Genomic DNA, 25,376 nt, shown 5'->3' on the forward strand with positions numbered 1-25,376 from the left:
CTTGAGCCAACAAATCAGCAGTGAGCATAAGCTTTGCTGAATGCAGATTTATAGGTCTGACTCAGGAGGGGCATGTCAGACCTCTGCAGAGGGACCACTGCTTCCACACAGAAAGCAACTGCAGATGCTTTCTAACAATGACAAATTGGAGGACTTTAAAAAAAATGTTTTTGTTTTGCCGAATCTGGAATATATTTAGAAATATTTAACTGAAAATTGAGCTTTACATTTTTTATGCCATGAAGGTACATTATAGAAATGTTGAGAACCATGATGCCATAATGATAAAATGAAAAGGATCTCTCCCTCTCTATATCTATAAAATAAAAAACTCCAAATCTGCTTGGAAAGGGGGTGGTGGTTGTTTAAACAGAAATAACCCTGTTTTGGAAAAAAAAAAAAAAGAAGTTCTCCATCTAATGTCATCAGTGGCAACCATTACCTGAAACACTCACTCCATAGACATTAGCTTCCTGTATGAAGTCCAGCATCCCAATAATATCAGAGACCTCAGTAGTAGCAACATTTTCTCCTTTCCACCTAGAAACAGAAAAACAGTTTTTTCCCATAAGAGATTACAAGACAATAACTATAGTGTCTTACACAGAAAGGTATACAGCAGTGGCCTCCAAACTGTGGCCGGGGGACAGAGGTGGCCATTTGCTTGCCTCTATCTGGCCCTTGGGGCACTACTCCTCCAATCAACACCTATGATCGAACACCATTCCTCTCAGTGACAGCACCAACGGAGCATTATTCCTCCCACTGATACCAAGGGGCACAATTTCTCCGATTGAAATCAATGATGGGAAACTATTTCTGCTACTGATACCAACAAGGGCAACTGTTTCTCCCAATAAAACTAATGATGGAGCATTGCTTACATAGAGTTTTATTTCTGTTCTTCTTAAGAATTATGTATAAATGTTCTTTCCATTGCTTGTAAAATATACATACTGATAAACAAAATCGCATTCTTTACACCTGACCAAGGTTATAATATGGTGCTAAACAAAAATGACCACCACCCCAATTTATAATGCGGGGACACCTTCAGTTGCCATTGTACTTTGCGCGGCTTCTGATGCGTCTCTGTGCCTTTAAAATGTCACTAAACCCACATCATAAAAAACTATCAAATGGTGTATTACATTCTGTTCATACCCACTCAGTCACTACGAGATTCATTTTCTGTATTCTGCAAAAAAAAAAAAAAAATGGTTGATTCTGCTGCTCTCCATCTCAAACTTCAGCTAGGGAATTTGCTGCTGTGGTGGCTATTCTGCACATGTTCAGTTTTCAGCGAGTTTCTATACTGAAAATGTCCTCCCTATCACATTTGAGCAGCCCATGTGACTATAGAGTCACACATGTCAGCATATACACAATGGTAAATGACAGCCCACTTCCTCCCTCCTCCTCGCTCACTAACCAGCTAAACATAATGGGGGCAGGATATTACATGTAGATTAATTGAGGCTTCACTTTCTTCTAATTCTAATGCCCCATACACAGGGTCGGAAATTCCGACCGAAAAGGTCCGATTGGATTATATTGTCGGAAAATCCGATCGTGTGTGGGCTCGGACTTTTTGCGTCGGTAATTCCGATGGAAATTTTTTTAGAGCAGGCTCTCAAAATTTCCGACAACAAAATCCGATCTGACTTTTTCTGATCGGTTGTAGACAATTCCAATCGGACAAAGTGCCACACATGCTCAGATCAAAGTACGAGAGCAAAGCTATTGGCTGCTAGCCTGAATGTAGTCCCGTCATAATGAATGAACGTCATCACGCTCCAAACGATCGTATTTTCCGACAACTTTGTCTGACCGTGTGTATGCAACACCAGTTTCCGACAAAATCAGTTGGAAAAAATCTGACGGATTTTGTGGTCGGAATGTCCGACCGTGTGTACGGGGGCTAAGACACAGGCTGGATGGGCGTGACACAGCCTGTCACTGGCAGAAACCCATCCACGTGACACTGACAGATGGCACTGATGACACGTGACACTGACAGATGGCACTTATACGTGCCACTGGGGAAAGATGGCAGGGACAGGTGGCACGGACAGGTGGCACTGGGGACAGATGGCACGGACAGATGACACTGGGGACAGATGGCACGGACAGATGACACTGGGGACAGGGGACACTGACAGATGGCACTGTGGGCACTTTATTTTCGCTTTTTTTCCCCTAACACTCAAGCTGCAACCGTTCGCTCTCCCTCACACGCTGTCTCTGTGTGAGGAGGGAGAGTCGGCAATGAGAGATGATCTCATAGGTTTACATATGAGATCATCTTTCATTGGACACTCAGATCAAGTGCTAAATGGCCAATCACAGCGGCTGTGTCCAAGGGACACAGCCAACACAGAATTTCCACGATGCACACCTGCGGCGGTGCGCACAGGGGAAATAAAACAATTGGCATCTGTGCTGTAGCCGTCTTTCGGCTATAGCGCGGATGCCTAGTGGTTAAGGAGGAATGGGCAGCCTCCAGACATATTTGACCTTAATTTATCCATTGCTATATATGCTCCAACATTATTCAACATCCAATATCCCAATTTCATTTGTGCCCATTCATACCTGAGCATACCTGTGTCGACTGAAGCCTGTAGCTCAAAAAAAAAGTACCTGTGCTTGATTTGAGTTACAAGCTTCAAGCATGTTTTGGCCCCAGTGGACTTCCAGGCCACAATAACATGTGAAAAAATGTATAAGCGTAAAAAAAATTCCCCTAGCAACTAGCTTACCATTGGCTAAAAATTAATCAAAAAATGCTCAAGCAAAAAGGTCTGCAAAGACACTCAAGAACTACTGTACAAACACAAAAAAAAAAAAAAAGGCCTGTAAAAATGACCAAAAGATGCTCAGTTCAAATGTAAATGTAGCCTAAGGCTATCACATTATAAAAATACAGACCTTTTATAGGATCATGGAACAGGAACCCTCAAAGGTCTTTGAACTAAAACTGAAAACGACTTGATATCTCTGTTGTATCAGTTAGCGTGTTATTTGTGTTTTGACAAACAATCTTCTTGTGATGACACTGAGTCATAGAGGCACAACGTGCCAAGTTGCATAATGTTCTGCTGAATTATCATTTCTCTTTCCCTTTATAACCTACACATTTACATTGTTCCTCTAACTCAGTAGACTAAACGTTATGCTGTGTATGGGTATTATTGTTTTTAGTTTCTTTCAATAATATGTCCAGATATAGTTATACCTTAACGTGTACCTAAATGCAAAACACTTTAATTATGTTTTCACGCATTTGTTATTTTGTGAAGTCAAAACTATTTATTTTTTTATATTTTCTTTCCTTGTGAGCTTACCAGCAAGGTATATCCACAGGAAAACTGTATTTAAAAATTAGAATGTGTGTATGTGTTGCTTTTAAAATGCAGTGCTCTAACACCCATACTCACAGTACACCCAGTGTACACCCAGGGGCATTCCTGAGATTGCTGTATACACTGTCGGACCCCAGTGTCCCTGGGGCCAGCCTGGGCTCCCCCGTATTCTCAGAAGCATCAGAGGACTTCTCAGCCCTCCCAGAACCAGCTCACCCACATCCCAACCTGCCCCCCAACTATGCCACAGGCGGACCACAGGCAAGGAGGAGAGCTTCCCCCACAGCACCACCCTCTCCTAAGCAACAGAGGACCTCCCGATCCAGGGACCCCCACCACCCCTATCCACAGGTAGCCTCATCTTCCTCTTATGCACAGATGGCGGGCCCCCCACCGCCTTGTGTGCCTCGGGGACACGCACAGAAGGACCCTCCATTCGTACAAACTCCACTTTGGTCAGAAGCCTGGGACCAGCTACCCCTGCACTTGGAAGTGGGAACCCTTCGTCCAATGTCTCCACACTTATCACCTCACCCATCTCTTTTTGAACAACAGAGGGGAATTGCACCAGCCCAATCTCTGCCATAGTGGCATTCCATTCTGCAAGCGATGCCTACCAAAGATGACTTTAAACAGCTCGTGGAAGATGTGAAATCCACCTCCCGCTCGGAAATTTAGGCCCTCCAGTCGGGCCTCAAACACCTAGCAGATAGAGTTGAGATGGCAGAGGAGGAGATTCAAGAAGTCAAGTTGACGGTTCACATGACCCAACTTCAGAGCGCAGACCACCGTTCCCTATTGAGGGACATGCAAAGACATGTCGAAGACCTGGACAATAGGGGGCGCAGGAACAACATCAGGGTGCGGGGGCTCCCGGAACCAGAGGGCCCCGAGGATGCAGACCCTGTTCAACTTGATTGGCAACCCCCCCCACTAAGTCCATTGAAATGGACAGAGTACACCGAGCCCTACGACCTAAGGGAGCCACGTCGAGGCCTAGAGATATCATCTGCAGAATGAACTCGTTCCCCCTAAAGGAGGATATTATGAGACAAGCCCGCTTAGCCCGTCAAGTAACTATGAATGGGGCTCAGATTCAACTATACCCAGATGTCTCCTGGATCACCCTGCAAAAACGCAGGCTCCTTCAGCCACTACTGCATATACTGCAAGAGGAGAACATCATCTACCGCTGGGGTTTCCCATTCTGCCTTACGGCCAAGCATCAAGGCAAGACGGCCATTCTGCGATACCCTGAGGACTTGTCTTCATTCTGCAACAATTCGTGCACCTCAGCTTCCCGAATGAGATCTGGTGGCCACACCACCCCCACCATCCTTGATGTGGCAGAGGGTTCCCTCGACAAAGCGCCCCAGAGCCCCAGGTGGACCTGGAATGGCAAACAGACACAACAATGGGCGAACCACTTGAACATAACTAACCAGAGACTGAGCTCACTCATCACCCAGCTATATCCAGCTTCTTAAAGACTGACCCTGTTTCCATTTTTGCCCTAATTGCATCATCCCTCCCCTCCAATGCCCCAGTTTTATATAACGCTAGCATAACGGGCAAGTCTCGGATGAGACTTCATAGAGAGACCTCCTATTCCTTTCCCTCCACCCCCCTCCCCGGTGGCTTGATCTCACCTTCTTTATGTTTTTGAGTTCACCAACTGATTTTGGATTCCCCTGCATCCCCTCAACTCCTCTTCGGAGAATTGGGTTGGGGGTACTCATGGGAAGCCGTGTGGACCTAGGCCAATTCGTCTCTAAAGGTCGTCTGCAGTTATATGTGAATTTCTCCATTGCCTTCTTAACCTGTTGTCTTCTAGCTCACCCTCCACTCTACTACCTCTCAGATTGTCATCTGGCCTTGCGGATAGGCTCCACGACCTGCCTGGGGACCCTCCCCTGACCACCGGCGCCAGAACAAGGGCTTCAGCATATAAATGTACCTCTCCTTGCCTATATACCTCCTCATGGCTAAGATCCTGTCCCTAAATGTCCACGGCTTGAACTGTAACAGAAAACGACATTTGGCACTAAGGGAGTTTAGACAGTCGGGGGCGGATGTTGTTATGGTTCAGGAAACACATTTTGACAGGGGGAGGGGGGGCTCCTTTGCGTTTGCATCCAAATATTACCCCCAAACTTACCTCGCCTCGGGGACTCACAAAAAAGTGGGAGTAGCCATACTTATAAAAACAGGGATCCCCCCCTTTACATGCTCAGACCACTATAGAGACTCCCACGGCCATTTTGTGATCCTCAGGGGCTTAAGGGGCACACAAGAGGTTACATTTTGTACGACATACACCCCAAACGTCAGACAGATCAGATCTCTATCAGGGGTGTTCGCTCATCTCTTCAAACGTGAACACGGGCAGTTGATAATGGGGGGGGGGGGGGGACTTTAACCCAACTCAGTCGGCTACCTCGGATCAGCATTTGGTGGACACCAGGGCATCATCGGCTCGCACAATCAGAGACTCAAAGCTGTTTCGACAGCTGACTAGACGCCATGCCCTTTTTGATGCCTGGAGGGTCCTTCATCCTGACAACCGACAGTACACCTTTTACTCTTCCCCCCCATCGGTCACACACCTGGATAGACTACTTTTTTGTCAACAACCCAGCCCTACGATTGACCCATGCGGCGCAAATACTCCCGATATCCTGGTCGGATCATGCCCCCATATTGTTAACAATGGACCTGACCACTCCCCACCGCAGACCTTACAACTGGCGCCTTAACACATTCCTCCTCTAGCACCTACCCTCAAAGATAGAACTAAACACCACCATGAACCAATACTTTGCGGAAAACGACAATCCTGACACGACCCTCCCACACTGTGGGAAGCTCATAAGGCGGTAATGAGGGGTAAATGTCTCACCTTGGCCACAGCCATGGAAAGGAAACCCATACTCCCTGAAACAGCAAACAGAGAGGGAACTTAAAACTTTGGAAAACCGCCTACAAAACTCCCCCTCCCTGGCCCTTCTTAAGAAAATCTCCACCCTTCGCGCAACACTGGGCAACTTGGCCATCGGGCGAGTGGAGAAAGCCTTGATTAAATTAAAACAAACATACTATGACAAAGGCAATAAAGGCACACTCCCTCTTGGCCAAGAAGCGCAGAGACAATGCCCACATAGCAACGCCACACCAGATCAGAGGCCCATCGGGATCCATGGTATCCCATCCGGATGAAATAGCCGGCTCATTCGTGGAGTTCTATAAAGATCTCTACAATAAACCGGATATCCCTCATAACCCCACATCCCCTGCACTCTCCCACCGAATGCAATAATATCTAGAGAAGAGCGGGGTGGCCCAGCTTGAACCCGAAGACTTAGCTTCTTTAAATGCAGGGATTACGGTGGAAGAATTGGAGCGCACTATCAAATCCCTCCCAGCCCGTAAGGCCCCGGGACTGGACGGCTTACCCTATGAATATTACAGGGCATTTTGCTCTCGTCTACTTCCATATATGTGCAAGCTGTTTAACACCTTTCTGCATGACACCCCCATTCCATCGGACATGCAGCATTCTTTCATTACGGTTATTTTCAAACAGGACAAGGACCCTTCCCTATGCGCTAATTATAGGCCAATAGCTCTAACTGGTGTTATAATTAACAATAAAAATCTATTGCAACTAAAGATCTTTACCAAACTATTTTCCCTCCATCTGAACATGGTCCTCCCTTCGCTTATCCACAAAGACCAGGTGGGCTTTGTCCCTCTTTGCCAGGCGGGAGACAACACCAGAAAAATAATAGATCTGGTGGAGATGATGAACAGGGAAGACATGCACTTCCTGCTTCTTAGCTTGGATGCCGAAAAGGCATTTGATCGCCTTGGGTGGCCCTTCCTGTTCGCCGCACTGCATCATGTTGGGCTTCGGGGTCCATTCTTGCGAGCAGTCCAACACTTATACTCCACCCCCTGCTCCCAAGTATAAACTCCTTTCGCGATCTCCCCACAGTTCTCAGTGACCAATGGCACTAGACAAGGGTGCCCACTGTCCCCCTTGCTTTTTGCACTCTGTGTAGAGCCCTTGGCCACCAGGATTTGCGGAGACCCGAACATAAAGAGCATCTCGGTTAGAGGAAGGGAGTTTAAAATCTCTATGTTTGCGGATGATATAATCCTCACACTGACCCAACCTAGAATCTCCCAAACCAAATTTGCATGCGGAACTTGACAAATATGGGGCACTCTCCGGATACAAAATTAACACATCAAAATCAGAGGCCCTCCCGGTAAACTTACCGGATGCAGAGATAGCTCACTTGACGGCTACCTTCCCATACAGCTGGAAGCGAAAAGCACTAAAATATTTAGGGATTTATCTTACCCCGAAATTCCAAACTTTGTTCCAAGAAAACTTTCCCCCCCATATCGTTCCATCAGAGCCCTCTTACTACAATGGAAAAAACACCACATTTCCCTACTGGGGCGGATAGCATCTTTAAAGAGGACAATACTCCCGAAATTATTGTACCTGTTGCAAACCCTTCCAATCCCAATACCCTATGGACACCTAAAAAAGCTCCCAACGGATTTACTCCAATACACCTAGAATTGTAAGAGACATAGAATCCCACGATCGGTACTGATGGCAGCATGTTCGGACGGAGGCCTGGCATATTCTAACCTTATTAAATTCTATCAGGCGGCTCAACTTAAAGCGATAGCCTCCTGGTTCACTCAATACTCATGTGACAAGTGGACGGAAATAGAAAAAAAATTGGCTTGCCCCAGGACATCCGAACAACTTACTATGGAATGCAAACGCAGAGGTAGAGCCTGACCGTATCCTGGGCCCTATGACCCTTCTTAGGCGACTATAGTGCAAGCTCTCCCAAAAGCATAAATTGACCTCAAATAGATCGCTCCTGATTTATATGTAACCCCAAGGTGACAGATAGTCTCACCCACCGAATGTCTTCGTCGTGGTCTACGCAAAACCTTTTCCACTTTGGGAACCTAGTAGACCCAAATTGTTGTCATTTGCCGAACTACAGACCAAATATGATTTACAATGCCAGGAATTCTACGGGTATCTCCAGATTCGCCACTATGCCTTGTCCATTGCACCCAACCTGCAATTCTCCCCTCCGACCTCCTTTGAGAGCTTGGTTTTAGCAGGTTCTGCTCAGAATGGATCTATATCTGATATATATAAAATATTAAACACACACCCCTCGGAGCCTGACTGCAAGCACGCATACATGGTTAAATGGGAGAAGATTCTTGGCGAGGAGATCAACGCGGAACAATGGCAAAAAATCTGGTCACAGGCAGCGAAGGGCTCGCTTTGTACCCTATACAAAGAAAACATGTACAAAGTCCTGTAGTTTTGGTATATGACCCCAGATGTGCTGCATGCCATCTACCCAACTAGCTCAGATCGTTGCTGGCAGTGTCTGGGGGACAGGGGCACCCTCCTTCACATATACTGGAACTGCCTGTTGATTGTTCCCTATTGGACCTCGGTCCAACAATTACTGTCCCGTCTCGTCGGGGGGCCAATTCCTTTCACCCCAAAGTTTTTTGTGCTGGGCTGGGCCCCACTTAAAATCCCTGTACCCCATAAGAAACTGGTACGTCATGTCCTCACAGCGGCTCGCTGTCTGGTGGCATTAAATTGGAAAAGGCGCTCACCTCCCCTCCCAGAGGCCCTGCACGCCAGGATTAAGGACATGGAGTTGATGGAAAAAATGACTGCCAGAATACAGGATAGATTGGAAGCTCATAATAAGGTCTGGGAGTTGTGGCACCTTCGGGAGGATCCTCCATAAACAGGTAGGCTGAACCAGTATGACAATCCCTCATCTTCTTCTTCCCCCCCCTCTTTCTTCCTTCTTCTAATGTTAAGGGTTCTTTAGGGATCCTTCTGATCACTAGAGTAAGTTAATTTGCACTGTTGATAACTAATTAGATGTAAAAATAATGTAGAGACAGCTCTGCGACACTTTCACATTTCTGTAATGCACTGCATCAATCTTTGTCATAGTGTACAAAAATAAAAATTGCTATTGGGGGGAAAAAAAATGCAGTGCTCTATAAAACTAAGCACCATATTCTTCATTTTTGTAAGAATAGGTAAATAACTTAGACTGAATCGTAAAAAAGTTGACTTTTGGTATGCAAAAAAAAAAAAAAAAGAAGTATAGATCATATATGCTAGTAGAAAAATACAATTGAAAAATCACACAAGTATACAAGTATACAATAATTTGGGTCAAGTATAAAAATGGATGAAATCTGAATAGGTGTACGTGCATGCCTTTTTCTGCCCTTTTAATTAAGTATCTTGTTTCTGACTGCACTAAAAACAGTGGCTAGAAGTATCCTCACTGGATTGCTTCAACAATGTGATATGAAATATAAAATATATCAAGGCTGCCATTGCCACATCCCTCTGAAAATGCATTTTGCCTGGTTACCATGCCAAATCTCTTACTTCCGATTTTCACACTTGTTTTTGGTTAGTAAAAGACGGAGTTCTGACTTCACTTGTTGCATGCTTACTCTGGGTAAAAGAATCTCGAAGTATTAAATCAACTGGCAACAAAAAGGTACTAGCATTTTTAGAATTTTTTTTTCCATTTTGCTTGCATGTATGGAACATTCTGTAAACTGTGTCCAGGGCACCCAATGGCTCCCACTGTTTGCTCTGAGCCTATGATTAGGGAGAGAGCCACTGCTCTCGTGCACACCGCTGGATCGAGATCGGGCTCAGGTAATTATAGGATGTATACTCCTGTTTTTTTTGTTTTTTTTTTAACTTAATACAGAAAATGCATTAACGTTAAAAACCTTGAGCCTTTACAACTGTTTTAAATTGGAAGGCAAGTCAAAACCTAAGCTTAAATTCTAAGCCTATTCTATCTAACCTGTAAAAGGAAAGTGGTCTATACTTACCTACTGTGAAGCTGCTTTTGTCCAGATTGGGTCCCATTGCCAGCTTTAGTGTAGAGAAGGGACAGCCGACAATGAATGCCCCATAATAAGCCTATGGGTGACATCACCGTGCAGGCTCTGCAGCCATCGTCTGTGATCTCTCCTCTTCACAGAAGCCAGCACTGGAGAGATCATGTGACCAGACCAAAATGACTTCAGAATAAGTCTAGGCATCTTTCCTCTTACAGGGTAGGTAGAATATGCTTAGAATAGGGGTGGGGTAGATTCAAGCTTAGTAAAGTTTGGTACACATGGACTGAATATCGGATGGTTCAACAGAAACCGGCTAACATTCGGCCAGTGTGTACAAAAGCTGGCCTAACATCCGGCTTCTTTTGAATGGGCATGCTAAAAAAACAGCCAATGGCTATAAGCTCTGACCAATGTGTTCTGGCAGGGGGGACGGTCCACCCGTCAGAACACAATATCACGAGGATATTGCTGTACTGATATCACATAGTACAGCGAGCTCCTTCGTTTTTTTGGGGACTGAACAAAAAGAAAAAAAACATTTCCTGTGTAGCAGGCATTAGGCTTTGACTTGCCTTCCACCTCAATTTAGAGAATGCAGGGAGTGACTGCAATCCATTTTCCATAAAGTAAGAGCAGGTAAGAGCCTGCAAGTAACTTTGCTAAAGCCTTGCAATGTACATAATTGATGTGAAATCATTTTATGTGGAATCATGGGGCCGTCTCACTTGAGCTGGGTTCAGAAATAGATTCATTTTTTTTTCTGTATGCTGCCTTTTAGAACAAGTTCCCTAACCATTGTCTGCTAAATGTATAAGAGGGCGAATGGAATTTTGGAGTATTGTAAACACAGCAGACTGGTTTCCAAAAGCATCCCTGATTTGCATTAAAAAAAAAAAAAAACATTGTTCGTTGAAAAATCTGCATTAAAAAAAAAAATATATATATGGCATTTAATTTGTAACTGAAAAGCCAACATATTGAAAATAGACGAATATATTACCTGAAAGTATCTCCAATTCTGTCTCTGAAGTACAAAAAATTATCATGATCCTGCATCATTAAGTCACCGGTATTAAAATAGACATCTCCTTTTTTGAACACGTCACACATTAACTTCTTTGTTGTGTGTTTTTTATTTCCAGCATAACCAAAAAAAGGGTTGGTATGATTCACTTTAGATAGAAGCAGTCCAGTTTCACCTGTTATATGGAAAGTAGATAGAAAAACAGGTCAATGGTAATGAATGTACAGCAGTAATAGTTTGAATGTACTTGCAAGAGTAGTGAGCAAATGACCAATGATCGCCATAAATTTATTTTTTCTTGGCAGACCAACTTTACAGTTGACCCAACTTTAAAATTCACAATAAAACATGAATCAACGGGGACAAACGGCAAAGCAAAAAATATTTTGCAGCACAATATATTACAAAGGTTCCAGTTCCCATTTAAAATTTAACACTGTTGACTATTCAATGCTGCTAGCCATACACAATATACGTATAAAGGCCGTGCTCCTATCAATCATAATAAATACAATGAATGAGGATATAAAAAGTGTAAGCCTGGCCTTGATATACTGAAATGCATTTTCAGTAGAGATTAGCATTCCATCCTCTGTCTGTGAGCAGTCAAGTGAAGATGACCCATACAAGACCTGGATTCAAGCAGAACAATTTGCTCTTCTTTAGTTGGAGCCTCAACTAGCATGTTAGTGCTTTGTGTGTGAAATATGCTTTGTACTCAAATCTCATAACCACAGATTTATAAATCATCATCATCATGGACTACTCCTTTTTACTATTTACATCAGTCTCTGCATTAAATAGGACTACATCTAAATACTGTATGTACATGGTAACATCTCTGCCTTCATGTTAGAAAGCTGCTGCAAATATGACTCTGACCAATCAAGATGTTGTTGGACATATGCATACCTCCCAAATTTGAGACGGGAACAAGGGGTACCCATTAGCAACAGTATGTAGGCATACATGTAGATTAAGTTCAACCCACAAGTGTTTTTTTTACCACTATGATTCCGTTTATACTGGATTTTTAAATATACAAATGCAGCAATTTAGAAATTGGATGAAAGGTTTAGCATTAAGAAACTTTTTGAAATAAAAAAGTGCATTTTATATACAACTAAAATTAGGGACAAATGAGGAGGAAAACAAAAAAAGGGACAGTCCTTCAAAATCAGGGAAAGTTGGGAGCTATGCACACGGCTGAGCAATTCTTGCTTTAATGGAAAAAAAAACAAAAAACAACGCAGAGATTGGAAATACAGTTATGATGGTATTTACCCTAGAATATTACATTAGCCAAGAACACCATCACTGAGTGGCAGAACTAGTAATCACACTATACAGTATGTAATGAGAATGGTTGTTGCACCTATATCTGTATAACAGCATGGTAATACCCATTTAGCAACCATTTCTTTTCTTCTTTTAATGCACTTCAAAACTTTGGTTCTGATAGTGGTTGCAATGTACAGTATAATAGTGTCCCTACTGTCTGTAGTAAAAAGAAACAGTGATAGGGGGTGCTAGATGGTGAACCCACTGTGTGAATGGGCTGGTGGTTAAACTAAATATAACAATTAAGACCACATATAAAACATAGAAGATAAGTGGTTGAATAATTTTGAAACAAAGTCACAAGTGTCTTTAAAAGTCCAAAAATCCCCAGTAAAAAAAAATAACTTCAATTAGCCAATAACCTGCAATATAAATCCTCCACCACTTGACAATGGATTCAAAAACACACCCAAATGTGCTTGAATAGAAAGGCCTGCTCACCAGATAGCCATGACCTCTTTAAATTAAAAAGAAGGTCTGGAAGTGCTTGGCTGAGAAATCCTGTGGTTTGTTTAAAATAGGGATGAATCAGGAGGCTTGTTTAGCTGCATCCACCTCTCCACCATGGTGACCCATTGGGAATGAATGACAGGAAGGGAACCAAATCACGTAATACTGCTTAATTAAAAAAGAGGTACATACATAAAATGCCTGCTTACATTTTCCAGTGCCTTGTCCCAGCACTAGTGACGTGATCGGAAAGCGCCTCTGGATAGTATGGTACAGTAGGAGAGAACATCATTCCACACTTCTTCACAATATCTTGTGTTTTTAACACTTGTGTACTCTACCCTTATCTGCATGGAGTATTTTAGGTGTTTGGCAAATGTGTTGCTTATTTGGGCAAGACAATGTTCAAGTTTATCTGGAATTTAATCTTTGCTTTGTAATCATCAATAATTATTTTTTCTGAAGTCTTACTTTACAGCACCACATAGATCAGAGTGATTCAAGTCCAGGGGCTGTCGGGCTCTGCTGTTGCTACTTTTGGCAAAAGATTCTGTAATGCAATTGGTACACTTCATTTTTTTTCTGTTTCAATATGTTTATTGAGTTTTTTGAGGTAAACAAGAGAAATATAACAAGCTCGTTGACTGCCCACGCAGGGGCTAAAAACATGTAAAGATTATCAATGATCAATATCTTTCACAATCATCCTATAACATAGTGAGAATAGGGGATGGTATCAAAAAATGACTACTGCATAAAGTGCCCCGTCCCCAAATTTGTCGCTGAAGGGGAGGGTCTTCTAGAGCAACCCCCCTCCATAGGAGGCAATTGTCACAGATCCGCTGCGGAGCTGACCTGCGTCTCACCTTTACTGGTGTTCAGCTCTGTGCACTCTGCAGCTATGAGTGTCGCCGCTCTTCACCTGTTGCCAAGCCAGCCCCCAGACATGTAGGGGGACCTCGCAAGGGGGGGTACTGTCACAGATCAGCTGTGGAGCTGACCTGTGTCTCACCTTTACTGCTGTAGATTGGCTGGCACCTGTTCCACTAGCTGGTGTTCAGCTCTGTGCACTCTGCAGCTATGAGTGTCGCCGCTCTTCACCTGTTGCCTAATATATGGTTCCTTCCTGCTACTTCTCCAGCCCCTCATGTGCTTCTCTATTTAAATCCATTTCAAACCAGCTACTGGTTGCTTGAGCAACATTTGTTTCTGAGCTCCCTTCGTGTAACCTGTTTTACCTCTTGTAAACTGAATCCTTGTTTACCGACCCGACTTGTTCCGATTACGTTGTCTGCAGCCCGCCCTGACCTTGGCTCACTATCCGGCTCTCCTTTGCTTCATCCATCCATCCTTGTCTAACAGTGTCTTCTGGTACTTCCCTAGCGAGCAGGGTGAACATGGGGGTCGTGACCTGGGGCCAGCACGCAGCTAAGCCCAAACCCTTGTGAGGGGGTCCCTGGCAGAATACCAGCTGGCCCTTAGGCGCCACGCCCTGGGGGATCCTGTGTCACCTGCTCACCTGTGGGCTCATTGTAAGTAGTACCATGACAGTTTGCTCAAGCCATGAGCGCCTCTGGGAATTGGCCACTGACCGAGGATCAAATGCAACATCTAGTTCAGAGACTTAACTCCCAGCAAGCAAATCAAGAGCAAATAATGCTGGTTCTTCAGGATCTGGCCTCCCATCTGGATCGTCTGCAACTCGCTGCAACATCAGCTCCTCCTGTTCCTGCTTCAGTTACTCCCATCTTCCCTGCTACACCTAGCAATCCCTGCCTGCATCTGTCATCACCACCTCATTTTTCTGGCGACCCTAAGGCTTGTTGGGGCTTCATTAATCAGTGTTCCGTCCACTTTGAGCTTTCCAGCCACCATTTCCAACTGATTGCACCAAAGTCGCATATCTCCTCTCCGATGATGCTCCAGCTTGGGCCTCTCCACTCTGTGAATCACATGATTCTACCATCTCCGAACTCCAGTTCTTTTTTGATGCAATCCTGGAAAACATTTGATGAGCTCGGCAGAGTGTCTTCAGCTGCTGGGGCCCTCCATCTTCGTCAGCAAGGAATGACAGTCGGCCAATACACAGTTCAATTCCGTATGCTGGCCGCTGAACTCAAATGGAATAATGAGGCCCTTACTGCTACCTTCTGGCAAGGCTTATCTGACCGTGTCAAAGATGAACTCACTGGACGCACCATTCCTACCACATTGGATGACTTAATCGCATTGAGCATTCAAATAGACATTCACTTCCAGGAGCGGGCCCTGGAGAAATCCAGATCCAGTCATTCCCCTGCTGGCCGTCCAGCACAGCTAGTCCAAAGACCTGTGCAATCCTCTCAGTCTTCAACCTCGCACGCGTTGGAAGAACCTATGCAGCTTGAGCGAACCTGCCTCACTCCAGAGGAACGTGTCCGACGCATGGGATTGGGCTTGTGCCTTTACTGTGGCAATAAAGGACATCTTTTGAACTCCTGTCCAGTCCGTCCAGGAAACTCCAGGGTCTAGGTCACTCGGAGGGAGATGATCTAGACCGATCCATCCATTTTGTCCACTTCCCTCATTTCACCCTTCCTGTGGCTATCTACTGGGCTCAAAATGCCTATCAACTCTCTGCATACATGGACTTTGGTGCTGCCAGGAATTTCATTGAACATTCTTTAGCTTCTGAGTTGGGCATTGCCTTTGTTGCCTTGGCTATACCCCTCTCCGTGACCGCAGTAGATGGCTCCTTCTTGCTTATGAGTCCCATCCAGTTTAAAACCCCTCCTATTGAGTTACGCATTGGGGTTTTGCATGGCGAGGAGATCTCTTTCCTACTTTGCCTAAATCCTCCAGTCCCATCATCCTGGGCCTTCCATGGTTGCAGAAACACTCCCTGCATCTTGACTGGAATTCTGGACAAGTATTGGTTTGGGGTCCTCCATGTCAGCAACAATGTATTTCCAAGGTGCTACCTCCTCCTTCCATTCCTCTTGCTGAGACCTCCACGACTCCCATGTTGTCTGCCCAATATCAGTCCTTCTGAGATGTTTTCTGCAAAAAAAGTCCACTGATCGCCTTCCTCCTCACAGAGACTTTGACTGCTCCATTGATTTTTTACCTGGGACCTCTCCTCCCCAAGGCCAAGTCTACCCTCCATCTATCCCCGAGACACAAGCCATGTCTGAATACATTCGGGAAAACCTGCAAAAGGGTTTCAACTAACTCACCTGCCGGAGCCAGGTTCTTCTTTGTAGCGAAAAAAGATGGTTCATCCATGCATCGACTACAGGGGTCTTAACGCCATTACCGTAAAGAACCGATACCCTCTTCCTTTAATTTCAGAACTCTTTGACAGACTGCAAGATTCTTATGTTTTTACTAAACTGGAGCTTAGAGGGGCCTACAATTTAATAAGAATCAAAGGAGGAGACGAATGGATGACCACCTTTAACACCAGGGACGGACATTATGAGTATCTTGTGATGCCCTTTGGCTTATGCAATGCCCCAGCAGTCTTCCAAAATTTTGTTAATGAGATCTTTTGCGACCTTCTGTATGTCTGTTATTGTAGATCTAGTGGACATTCTTATTTTCTCACCAGACTTGCTTACCCATCATCTTTATGTGAAAGCTGTGCTACAGCATCTACGAGACAATTGTCTATATGCAAAATTTGAGAAATGTCTATTTGAACAAACACAAGTTTTTCATCACAAGGCCTCCTCATGGACCCAGCCAAACTTTGGGCCATCTCCGAGTGGCCACAGCCCTCTGGTCTTAAAGCCCCCCAATGCTTTTTGGGCTACACCATTTACTATCGCCAATTCATTCATAACTACTCCACCTTGGTGGACCCTATTACATCTCTCACCTGCAAAGGTGTCAATGCTTGACTCTGGTCCCCTGAAGCCATTGATGCTTTCCTCAAACTCAAGGCAGCCTTCCTCTCCGCCCCAATTCTTCTACGTACAGACATTACTAAACCCTTTTCTTTGGAGGTAAATGCCTCTTCAGTAGGAATCGGTGCTGTCCTACTCCAAGCTCTGCAGAACAAGTCTCAGCCTTGCAGATTCTTTTCTGAGAAGTTTTCTGATGCAGAGAACTATACCATTGGGGACCGTGAGCTACTATTAAACTAGCTCTTCAAGAGTGGTGACATCTTGTAGAGGGTTCTCCCCATTGTATTACCATCTATACTGATCATAAAAATCTGCAGTATTTACAATCCGTGAAACGCTTGAACCCACGTCAAGTTCGCTGGGCCCTCTTTTTTGCCCTCTTCAATTTTAACATTACTTTTAGTCCAGGTGCCAAAAACCTTTGAACCGATGCCTTGTCCGGGTCCTATGATGTCAATGATCCTGAGAATCACCTAGATCCTGGTCCCGTCATCCCTCCGCATTGTATTCTAGCCATTAGTCAGCTCTAGTCTACGCAGCCTCCTCCAGGTAAAACTTTAGCAGTTTCCGCACTTCGTCCCAAACTCCCTGCTTGGGCACATGACTCCAAGTTCCCTGGACATCCTGACATACCTCGTACTTGTGATCTTCTTCAGCGTCATCATCGGTGGCCTTCTCTTCATAAAGGATGTCAAGGAATATGTTCAAGCTTGTACGGTTTGTGTACTATCCAAATCTTCCACGTCTTCCCCTGCTGGGTTGCTTTTGCCCTTACCAGTGCCCGATATACCTTGGCGTTGTATTTCCATGGATTTTATCTCAGATCTGCCTCCCTCAACAGGTTCTACAGTCATCTGGGTAGTGGTGGATTGGTTCTCCAAAATGTGTCACTTGATTCCCCTCCCAGGCTTACCTCTGCTCCCAGTCTTGCCACAACTTTCATTAAGGAGATATTTCGTCTTCATGGGATGCCTTCACATATCATCTCTGACAGAGGAGTTCAATTTACTGCTCGGTTTTGGAGAGCCTTGGCCAGTTCCTTTGGGATTAAATTGGATTTTTCATCTGCCTTTCATCCCCAGTCCAATGGGCAAACAGAACGTGTCAATCAAAATGTAGAACATTTTCTCCGTGCCTTCATCTCAGCCCACCAAGATGACTTGGTGGACCCTTTGCCCTAGTTTGCCTTAAACCATCAATCCAATGCCAGTTCTGGAAAATCTCCTTTCTTCACTGTTTACAGGCAGCATCCATCTGTTCCCTTTCCTGTTCCCATTTCTCCTCTTGTACCCGCAGCAGCTGAGACCCAAAGATCCTTCAACTCAATCCAGAAAGAAGTCTCTGGGAATCTTCATATAGCTGCTTCCAGGCATAAAACGGCAGCAGATCGTCATCTCCGTCCAACTCCTAAGTTCCTGCCTGGCGATGGAGTTTGGCTCTCTACCAAGCACATCCGACTCCGGGTGCCCTCAATGAAATTTGCCCCTCGCTTCATTGGTCCATTTCCTATTCTCCATCAGATCAATCCAGTTGCTTTCAAGCTCCGTCTGCCCTCTCATCTCTGGATACCCAATGCCTTCCATGTCTCCCTGCTCAGGCCACTGGTCCTCAATCGCTTCTCTCACCCTTCTTCTCACTCCGCTCCTGTGGCTAATACCTAGGATCAGTATGAGATTAAAGAAATATTGGACTCCAAGTACTCCTGGGGGAGGCTACTCTATCTCATTGATTGGATGGGCTATGGTCCGGAGGAGAGGTCTTGGGTTCCTGCCACCGATGTCTCAGCCCCATGTTTGGTGACCAGATTCCATCAGAAATTTCCCTCCAAGCCAGCCCCCAGACATGTAGGGGGACCTCGCAAGGGGGGGTACTGTCACAGATCAGCTGCGGAGCTGACCTGTGTCTCACCTTTACTGCTGTAGGTTGGCTGGCACCTGTTCCACTAGCTGGTGTTCAGCTCTGTGCACTCTGCAGCTATGGGTGTTGCCGCCCTTCACTTGTTGCCCGATATAGGATTCCTTCCTGCTACTTCCTGTCCAGCTCCTCATGTGCTTCTCTATTTAAATCCTTTTCAAACCAGCTACTGGTTGCTTGAGCAACATTTGTTTCTGAGCCCCCTTTGTGTAACCTGTTTTACCTGACCTCTCGTGAACTGAGCTCTTGTGTACCGACCTTGCTTATTCTGATTACGTTGTCTGCAGCCCACCCTGACATTGGCTCATTATCCGTCTCTCCTTTGCTTCATCCATCCCTCCCTCGAACAGTGTCTTCTGGTACTTCCCTAGCGAGCAGGGTGAACCCGGGGGTCGTGACCTGGGGTCAGCACTCAGCTAAGCCCAAACCCTCATGAGGGGGTCCCTGGCAGAATCCCGGCTGGCCCTTAGACTCCACGCCCTGGGGGATCCCATGTCACCTGCTCGCCTGTGGGCTCACTGTAAGTAGTACCGTGACAGCAACCGTAGGAGTCAGAATAGTGAGAAACCAGAAAAAAAGCGAGAAGAGCAAAAAGGCAGAGAGAAGGGGGTCATAGATAGGAGAGGGGGAAAGGGAACGCGAGATCTCAGACGCGGGCGCCTCACAGAAGGGAGTCAGACCAGGCCCAAACAGGATGCTTCAAGTGTGGGAAACTCATAGGAGATCCATGGTTCCCAGATTTTGAGAAATTTGACGTGTGAATTATTCACAATGCTGGACATTCATTCCTGAAGTAACATAGCAGTGATTCATGTCCTCCCCCCTTGGAAAGCTACTCGCTGGGTCTTCCAGGCTTAAGCTATAGTTTGTTTAGCTGCTATAAAAAGAGGTAAATGGCCAGCTTCTGCGGAGGAGCGAACAAACCAGGTATTGGACAATGTAATAGGGCTAACTTAGCATCCCTTCATCCTGTTAGATGGAAAAGTGTCTGCAGTAAGCCAAAAACCCTAGACCAAAACCCCACCAGTCTTGGGCAGGACCACCAGGTGTGTATGACATCACCCCGCTGTCCACAGTTGCGAAAGCATCTATCAGTACTTCCCAGGAAGGCCTGAGCTGTGTGGGCCGGGACCCAGTACCATCGGAATAGGACCTTATATGCTGCTTCTAGGGTGTTTGTATTAAATGAGCATTTGGCTACCATTTTTCAGGCCTTACTCCAGTCTTCCAGGTCTATGGGTGCCTGGAGGCCCCTTTCCCATTGGGCCATATAAGAGAGAGGGGTGCTGATGACAGATGTCCATTCAAGGATGCATAGATAGCCGAGATGAGGACGGGAGACCCAGGGGCATGCTGACATGCGTGTTCAAAAAAAGTCTTTTGAAAAGGTTAAGTGGACGTGCGGTGCAAGGCAGTAATCCAGTGTTTCAATTGAAGGAAGTGACAATGCTCTCTAGCCGGTTTATCATGCGTTTCTTGGATGGTCTCCCAGGAGAGAAAGGAGCGGGAGGAAAGAACGTTTTGAACCCATGGGTAGCCATGCGAGAGCCACCAAGAGAGTGCCTGAGGTTCCTCAAGGCCTGGGGGAAAAGAGGATTGTGAGTGATGGGGAGTAGAGGTAAAAAGGAGGACATCAAATTATCAGAGAAGCAAACTGAGTCCAAAATCTGCAGACCATGCAGCAGCACAGGGCTCAAAGAGGGGGGCGCAATTTATGAGGGAGCCAGAGCAGAGCTTGGAGCGAGGACAAGTCGCAGTTGGGCAATTCAAGTAACACCCACAGAGGAACATCTGTGGTCGCGTGGAGTATGGTCAACGGGGAAATCTGCACCGCTGTATACTACTTGGAGACATTGGGGACCCCCAGGCCTCCTTGTAGTATATGGGTATAAAGAGTAGATCTAGGGACTCTAGAACGTTTAGGCGCCCAGATAAATTGGAGGATCCTGTTCTGGAAAAGTCGAACAAATAAAGCGGGCACTCTAACTGGCAGAGTGTGAAAGTAATAAAGAACTTTGGACAGGATCGTCATTTTAGCTGCTCAGATCCATCTTATCCACGAAAGGGTGGGAAGTTGCCATGAATGCATAGGGGTGGTCAAGGTACGCAACAAGGGGCAGTAGTTGGTGGAGAACAAAGAGGAGTAGGAAGGTGTTAGTTTGATGCCTAAATATAGTGAGATGCCCAATGATACGGGAAATTTTCTCGAAGACCCTGCACCATATCCGTAGGGAGGTTGACGTTCAGCGCGGTAGTCTTGGAAGAGTTCATTTGAAGGCCGGGGATGGCTGAAAATTGGTCTAACACAAGTTGCAGGTTGGGAAGAGAGATGAGTGGGTTTGACAGAATCAAAAGCGCATCGTCTGCAAAAAAAATTGGCCTTATACTGGGTTCCAGCATAAGGGACTCCTGAAATGTCAATGTTAGCCCTGATCGTTGCCACCAATAGCTCCAGCACCAAGATTAAAAGAGCTGGGGACAGCCCTACCTAGTACCCCGAAATATAGGAAATGAGTCGGATAAGAAACCTGCATATTTTACGGATGCTGACGGTGAGGAATAGAGGGCTTGGATCCACGATAGGAAGTGTGTCCCAAATCCTCACTGGGTCAGGACATATTGGAGGTAGTCCCAAGAAAGCAAATCGAACGCTCTGTAAATATCCAAAAGAAGGGGAAATTTGTAAGGACTTTAAATGAGACATGCAATAAACATGCCTCCATCCCTGAATGCGGAAATTATACTGGGGTTTTGGGACTTTAAATGAGGCCATGGACAGCGTGAAGGTAACCAAGTCAAAATACATGTTTAATGGATCAAACAAAGTACACGTCAAGAATACATCAGAGTATAGCAAACCTGGTGCCACTTATGTAGACAAATGTTTGCATGTACAGTTGATCTTATGAGACCACTAAGTGGCACCAGGTTTGCTATACTCTGATGTATTCTTGATGCTTGTATTGTACACGCACATACTTATGTGTTTGTGAACAGTGAATGATGTTCACTATAGTGTCTTTCTCTATGTGGTCTGTGACATTGACATGTACTTTGTTTGATCCGTTAAACATGTATTTTGACTTAGTTACCTTCACGCTGTCCATGGCCTCATTTAAAGTCCCAAATCCCCCAGTATAATTTCAACAGAGAAATGAGCTGAAAAGATTGCGGATCAGTGGCCTGCTCAGATGACTAGGGGATCATAGAAATGTGAGCCTTAAGTGAGTCTGGTGAGGGTCGTGCGCCATCATGCCATGATTTGAAATAAATAAAGTCAGGTAGAGTGTGAGTAAAAGGTGCAAATGTTTTGTAATACAGACGGGTGAAGCCATCCGGGCCGGCTTAAGAGATTTGAGAGCTTAAGTGACCTGTTCAGAGATAGGTGCGTTCAGGGTGTCTTGGGTCATCGAGGACAGCAAAGGAAGGCCAAGCATTTGAAAAAAGCTCTCAGCCTTGTCCATTTCAAAAGCAGCGAGTCTGCTGTATAGAGATGACAGAAAGGAAGCAAAACCAGAGACTATGTTGGACGGGTCCGAGGTGAGATGCACTTCATTTTATTAAAATTCATGGGTCAATTTTTATGTCACTGCCATGCCGATCTTCAGAGTCGTAATAGTTTCAGGATTCTAGTGTCTGTCAGGAAGCGTCAGGTATGAATACAGCTCAAATGTTTTCTCTTTTTGACAGTGTTATCACTTGACTGCACTTAAGTTGATACAGTTCATCTGTGATTTTATTTTTGCTAGTGCCTGGCCTTCTTGTGGGATACTACATCTATTACATGTGAATGCCACTGCATTTCCTTGTTGGGGAGCTTTTCCACTGGCAACAGGTGACATTCAATAGGAACAATTAGTACAAATGTAACATGTTTCCTTCTGGTTGCTGGCTGAGATTGAGGACAGTGTATACAACTAGGGATGAGCTTCGAGTTCAAGTCAAACTCATGTTCGACTCGAACATTGCCTGTTCGCCTGTTCAGCGAACAGTGAACAATTTGGGCTGTTCGCAGCAAATTCGAAAAGCCGGAACACCCTATACAAGTCTATGGGAGAAATCTAAAGTGCTCATTTTAAAGGGTAATATGCAGGTTACTGTCCTAAAAAGTGTTTGGGGACCTGGGTCCTGCCCCAGGGGACATGGATCAATGCAAAAAAAAAAGTTTTAAAAAAAACGGCAGTTTTTTCAGGAGCAGTGATTTTAATAAAAATCCATACCAGACCCTTTATCCGAGCACGCAACCTGGCAGGCCGCAGGAAAAGAGGGGGGGACGAGAGAGCGGCCCCCCTCCCTCCTGAACCGTACCAGGCCACATACCCTCAACATTGGGAGGATGCTTTGGGGGTCTGTGACCCCTCAAAGCACCTTGTCCCCATGTTGATGAGGACAAGGGCCTCATCCTCACAACCCTGGCCGGTGGTTGTGAGGGTCTGCGGGCGGGGGGCTTATCAGAATCTGGAAGCCCCCTTTAACAAGGGGACCCCCAGATCCCGCCCCCCCTGTTTGAAATGGTAAGGGGGTACAAAAGTACCCCTACCATTTCACAAAGAGAACGTGTCAAAATGGTTAAATAAGACAAACACACTTTTGAAAAATTCCTTTATTAAAAATAAAAAAAAAGATTCCAGTGGTGCTAATCCACTCTTCCTATCCAGCGACGGATCTCCGGGGTCCAGCGATGGATGATCATATCCAGCGACGGGGGATCTCACAGTCCAGCGCTGTCCATACATCCTTCTTCTGTCTCCACTGCGGATATCCCAGCGCTGACGTTTCTTATATTAGGAGGGCGGGGCCACCCGTCACCTGACCCCGCCCCTCTGACGCTAGAGAGGGAAGCCAGGGGTTCCCCAGTGATGTGTGGGTGACCCCGCCCCCTCTGATGTAACGCAGGTTTCCGTTACATCAGAGGGGGCGGGGTCACCCACACGTCACTGGGGAACCCCTGGCTCCCTTCACCAGCGTCAGAGGGGGCGGGGGTCAGGTGACGAGTGGCCCCACCCTCCTAATATAAGAAACGTCAGCGCTGGGATCTCCGCAGTGTCTCCGCACTGGAGACAGAAGACGGATGTATGGACAGCGCTGGACTGAGAGATCCCCCGTCGCTGGATATGATCATCCATCGCTGGACCCCGGAGATTCGTCGCTGGATAGCAAGAGTGGATTAGCACCGCTGGAATCTTTTTTTTCTTTTTAATAAAGGAATTTTTCAAAAGTGTGTTTGTCTTATTTAACCATTTTGACACTTTCTTTGTGAATGGTAGGGGTACTTTTGTACCCCCTTACCATTTCAAACAGGGGGGCGGGATCTGGGGGACCCCTTGTTAAAGGGGGCTTCCAGATTCTGATAAGCCCCCTGCCCGCAGACCCTCACAACCACCGGCCAGGGTTGTGAGGATGAGGCCCTTGTCCTCATCAACATGGGGACAAGGTGCTTTGAGGGGTCACAGACCCCCAAAGCATCCTCCCAATGTTGAGGGTATGTGGCCTGGTACGGTTCAGGAGGGAGGGGGGGGGGCGCTCTCTCGTCCCCCCCTCTTTTCCTGCGGCCTGCCAGGTTGCGTGCTTGGATAAAGGGTCTGGTGTGGATTTTTAGGGGGACCCCACGTCAATTTTTTTAAAAAATTTGATGCGAGGTTCCCCTTAAAATCCATATCAGGACCTGAAGGGTCTGGTATGGATATTTAGGGGGACCCCCACGTCAATTTTTTTTTTAATTTGACACGGGGTTCCCCTTAATATCCATGTCAGACCTGAAGGGCCTGGTAATTGAATTTAGGGGAACCCCCACGCTTTTTTTTATCAATGAAAGAATTGTCGGCTAATACAGAGAACACTCATTGAGTGTTCTCTGTATTACGGGGAGCCGACAATTTAGCCGCAAGTGATTTTAAAAGACTTTTTTTCCTGCACAAATGACACTTTGTGCAGGGACAGTTCTAAGCACCAGAAACATGCGCCCCTTCACAGGCATACTATAGATACCCCCCAGCTACGAAATTTAAAGGAATATTACACTTTTATTGTTTCACTTTAATCATTATTAAAATCACTGCTCCTGAAAAAACGGCCGTTTTTAAAACTTTTTTTTGCATTGATCCATGTCCCCTGGGGCAGGACCCAGGTCCCCAAACACTTTTTAGGACAGTAACTTGCATATTACCCTTTAAAATGAGCACTTTAGATTGTGAACGTTCGAGTCCCATAGACTTTAATAGGGTTCTAAAGTTCACACGAAGTTTAGGTCTGTTCGCAGGTTCTGGTGCGAACCGAACAGGGGGGTGTTCGGCTCATCCCTATATACAACCTTCCCCTATTCCATCTGGAAACCATATACTGGCATAAACTGTTTTCTGTCTTGCTTTGATCCAGGTGAGTTCAATAAAAAAAAGGTTTATATTTTATATGGTCATATGATTTGTAGCCCCAGATAAAAAAAAT

The 25,376-nt window shown here is 45.6% G+C and overlaps 1 protein-coding gene across 2 annotated transcripts in view; it reads right to left on the reverse strand.

The window, feature by feature from the left end:
- The window catches only part of SLC27A6 (solute carrier family 27 member 6), a 72,936-nt gene that overhangs the window by 5,238 nt on the left and 42,322 nt on the right, over positions 1-25,376 (reverse strand). For both annotated transcript variants that reach the window (XM_077462138.1, XM_077462137.1), the window contains exons 8-9: positions 11,317-11,515; positions 443-540 (exon numbers count right to left, since the gene is read on the reverse strand). In XM_077462138.1, the coding sequence (XP_077318264.1) occupies positions 443-540; positions 11,317-11,515 (297 nt within the window). The remainder of the gene's footprint in view (positions 1-442; positions 541-11,316; positions 11,516-25,376) is intronic.

Source organism: Lithobates pipiens, unplaced genomic scaffold (assembly GCF_037356315.1).
Source record: "Lithobates pipiens isolate NorthernLeopardFrog02 unplaced genomic scaffold, aLitPip1_a1.2 Scaffold_3, whole genome shotgun sequence".
Classification (NCBI taxonomy): Eukaryota; Metazoa; Chordata; class Amphibia; order Anura; family Ranidae; genus Lithobates; species Lithobates pipiens.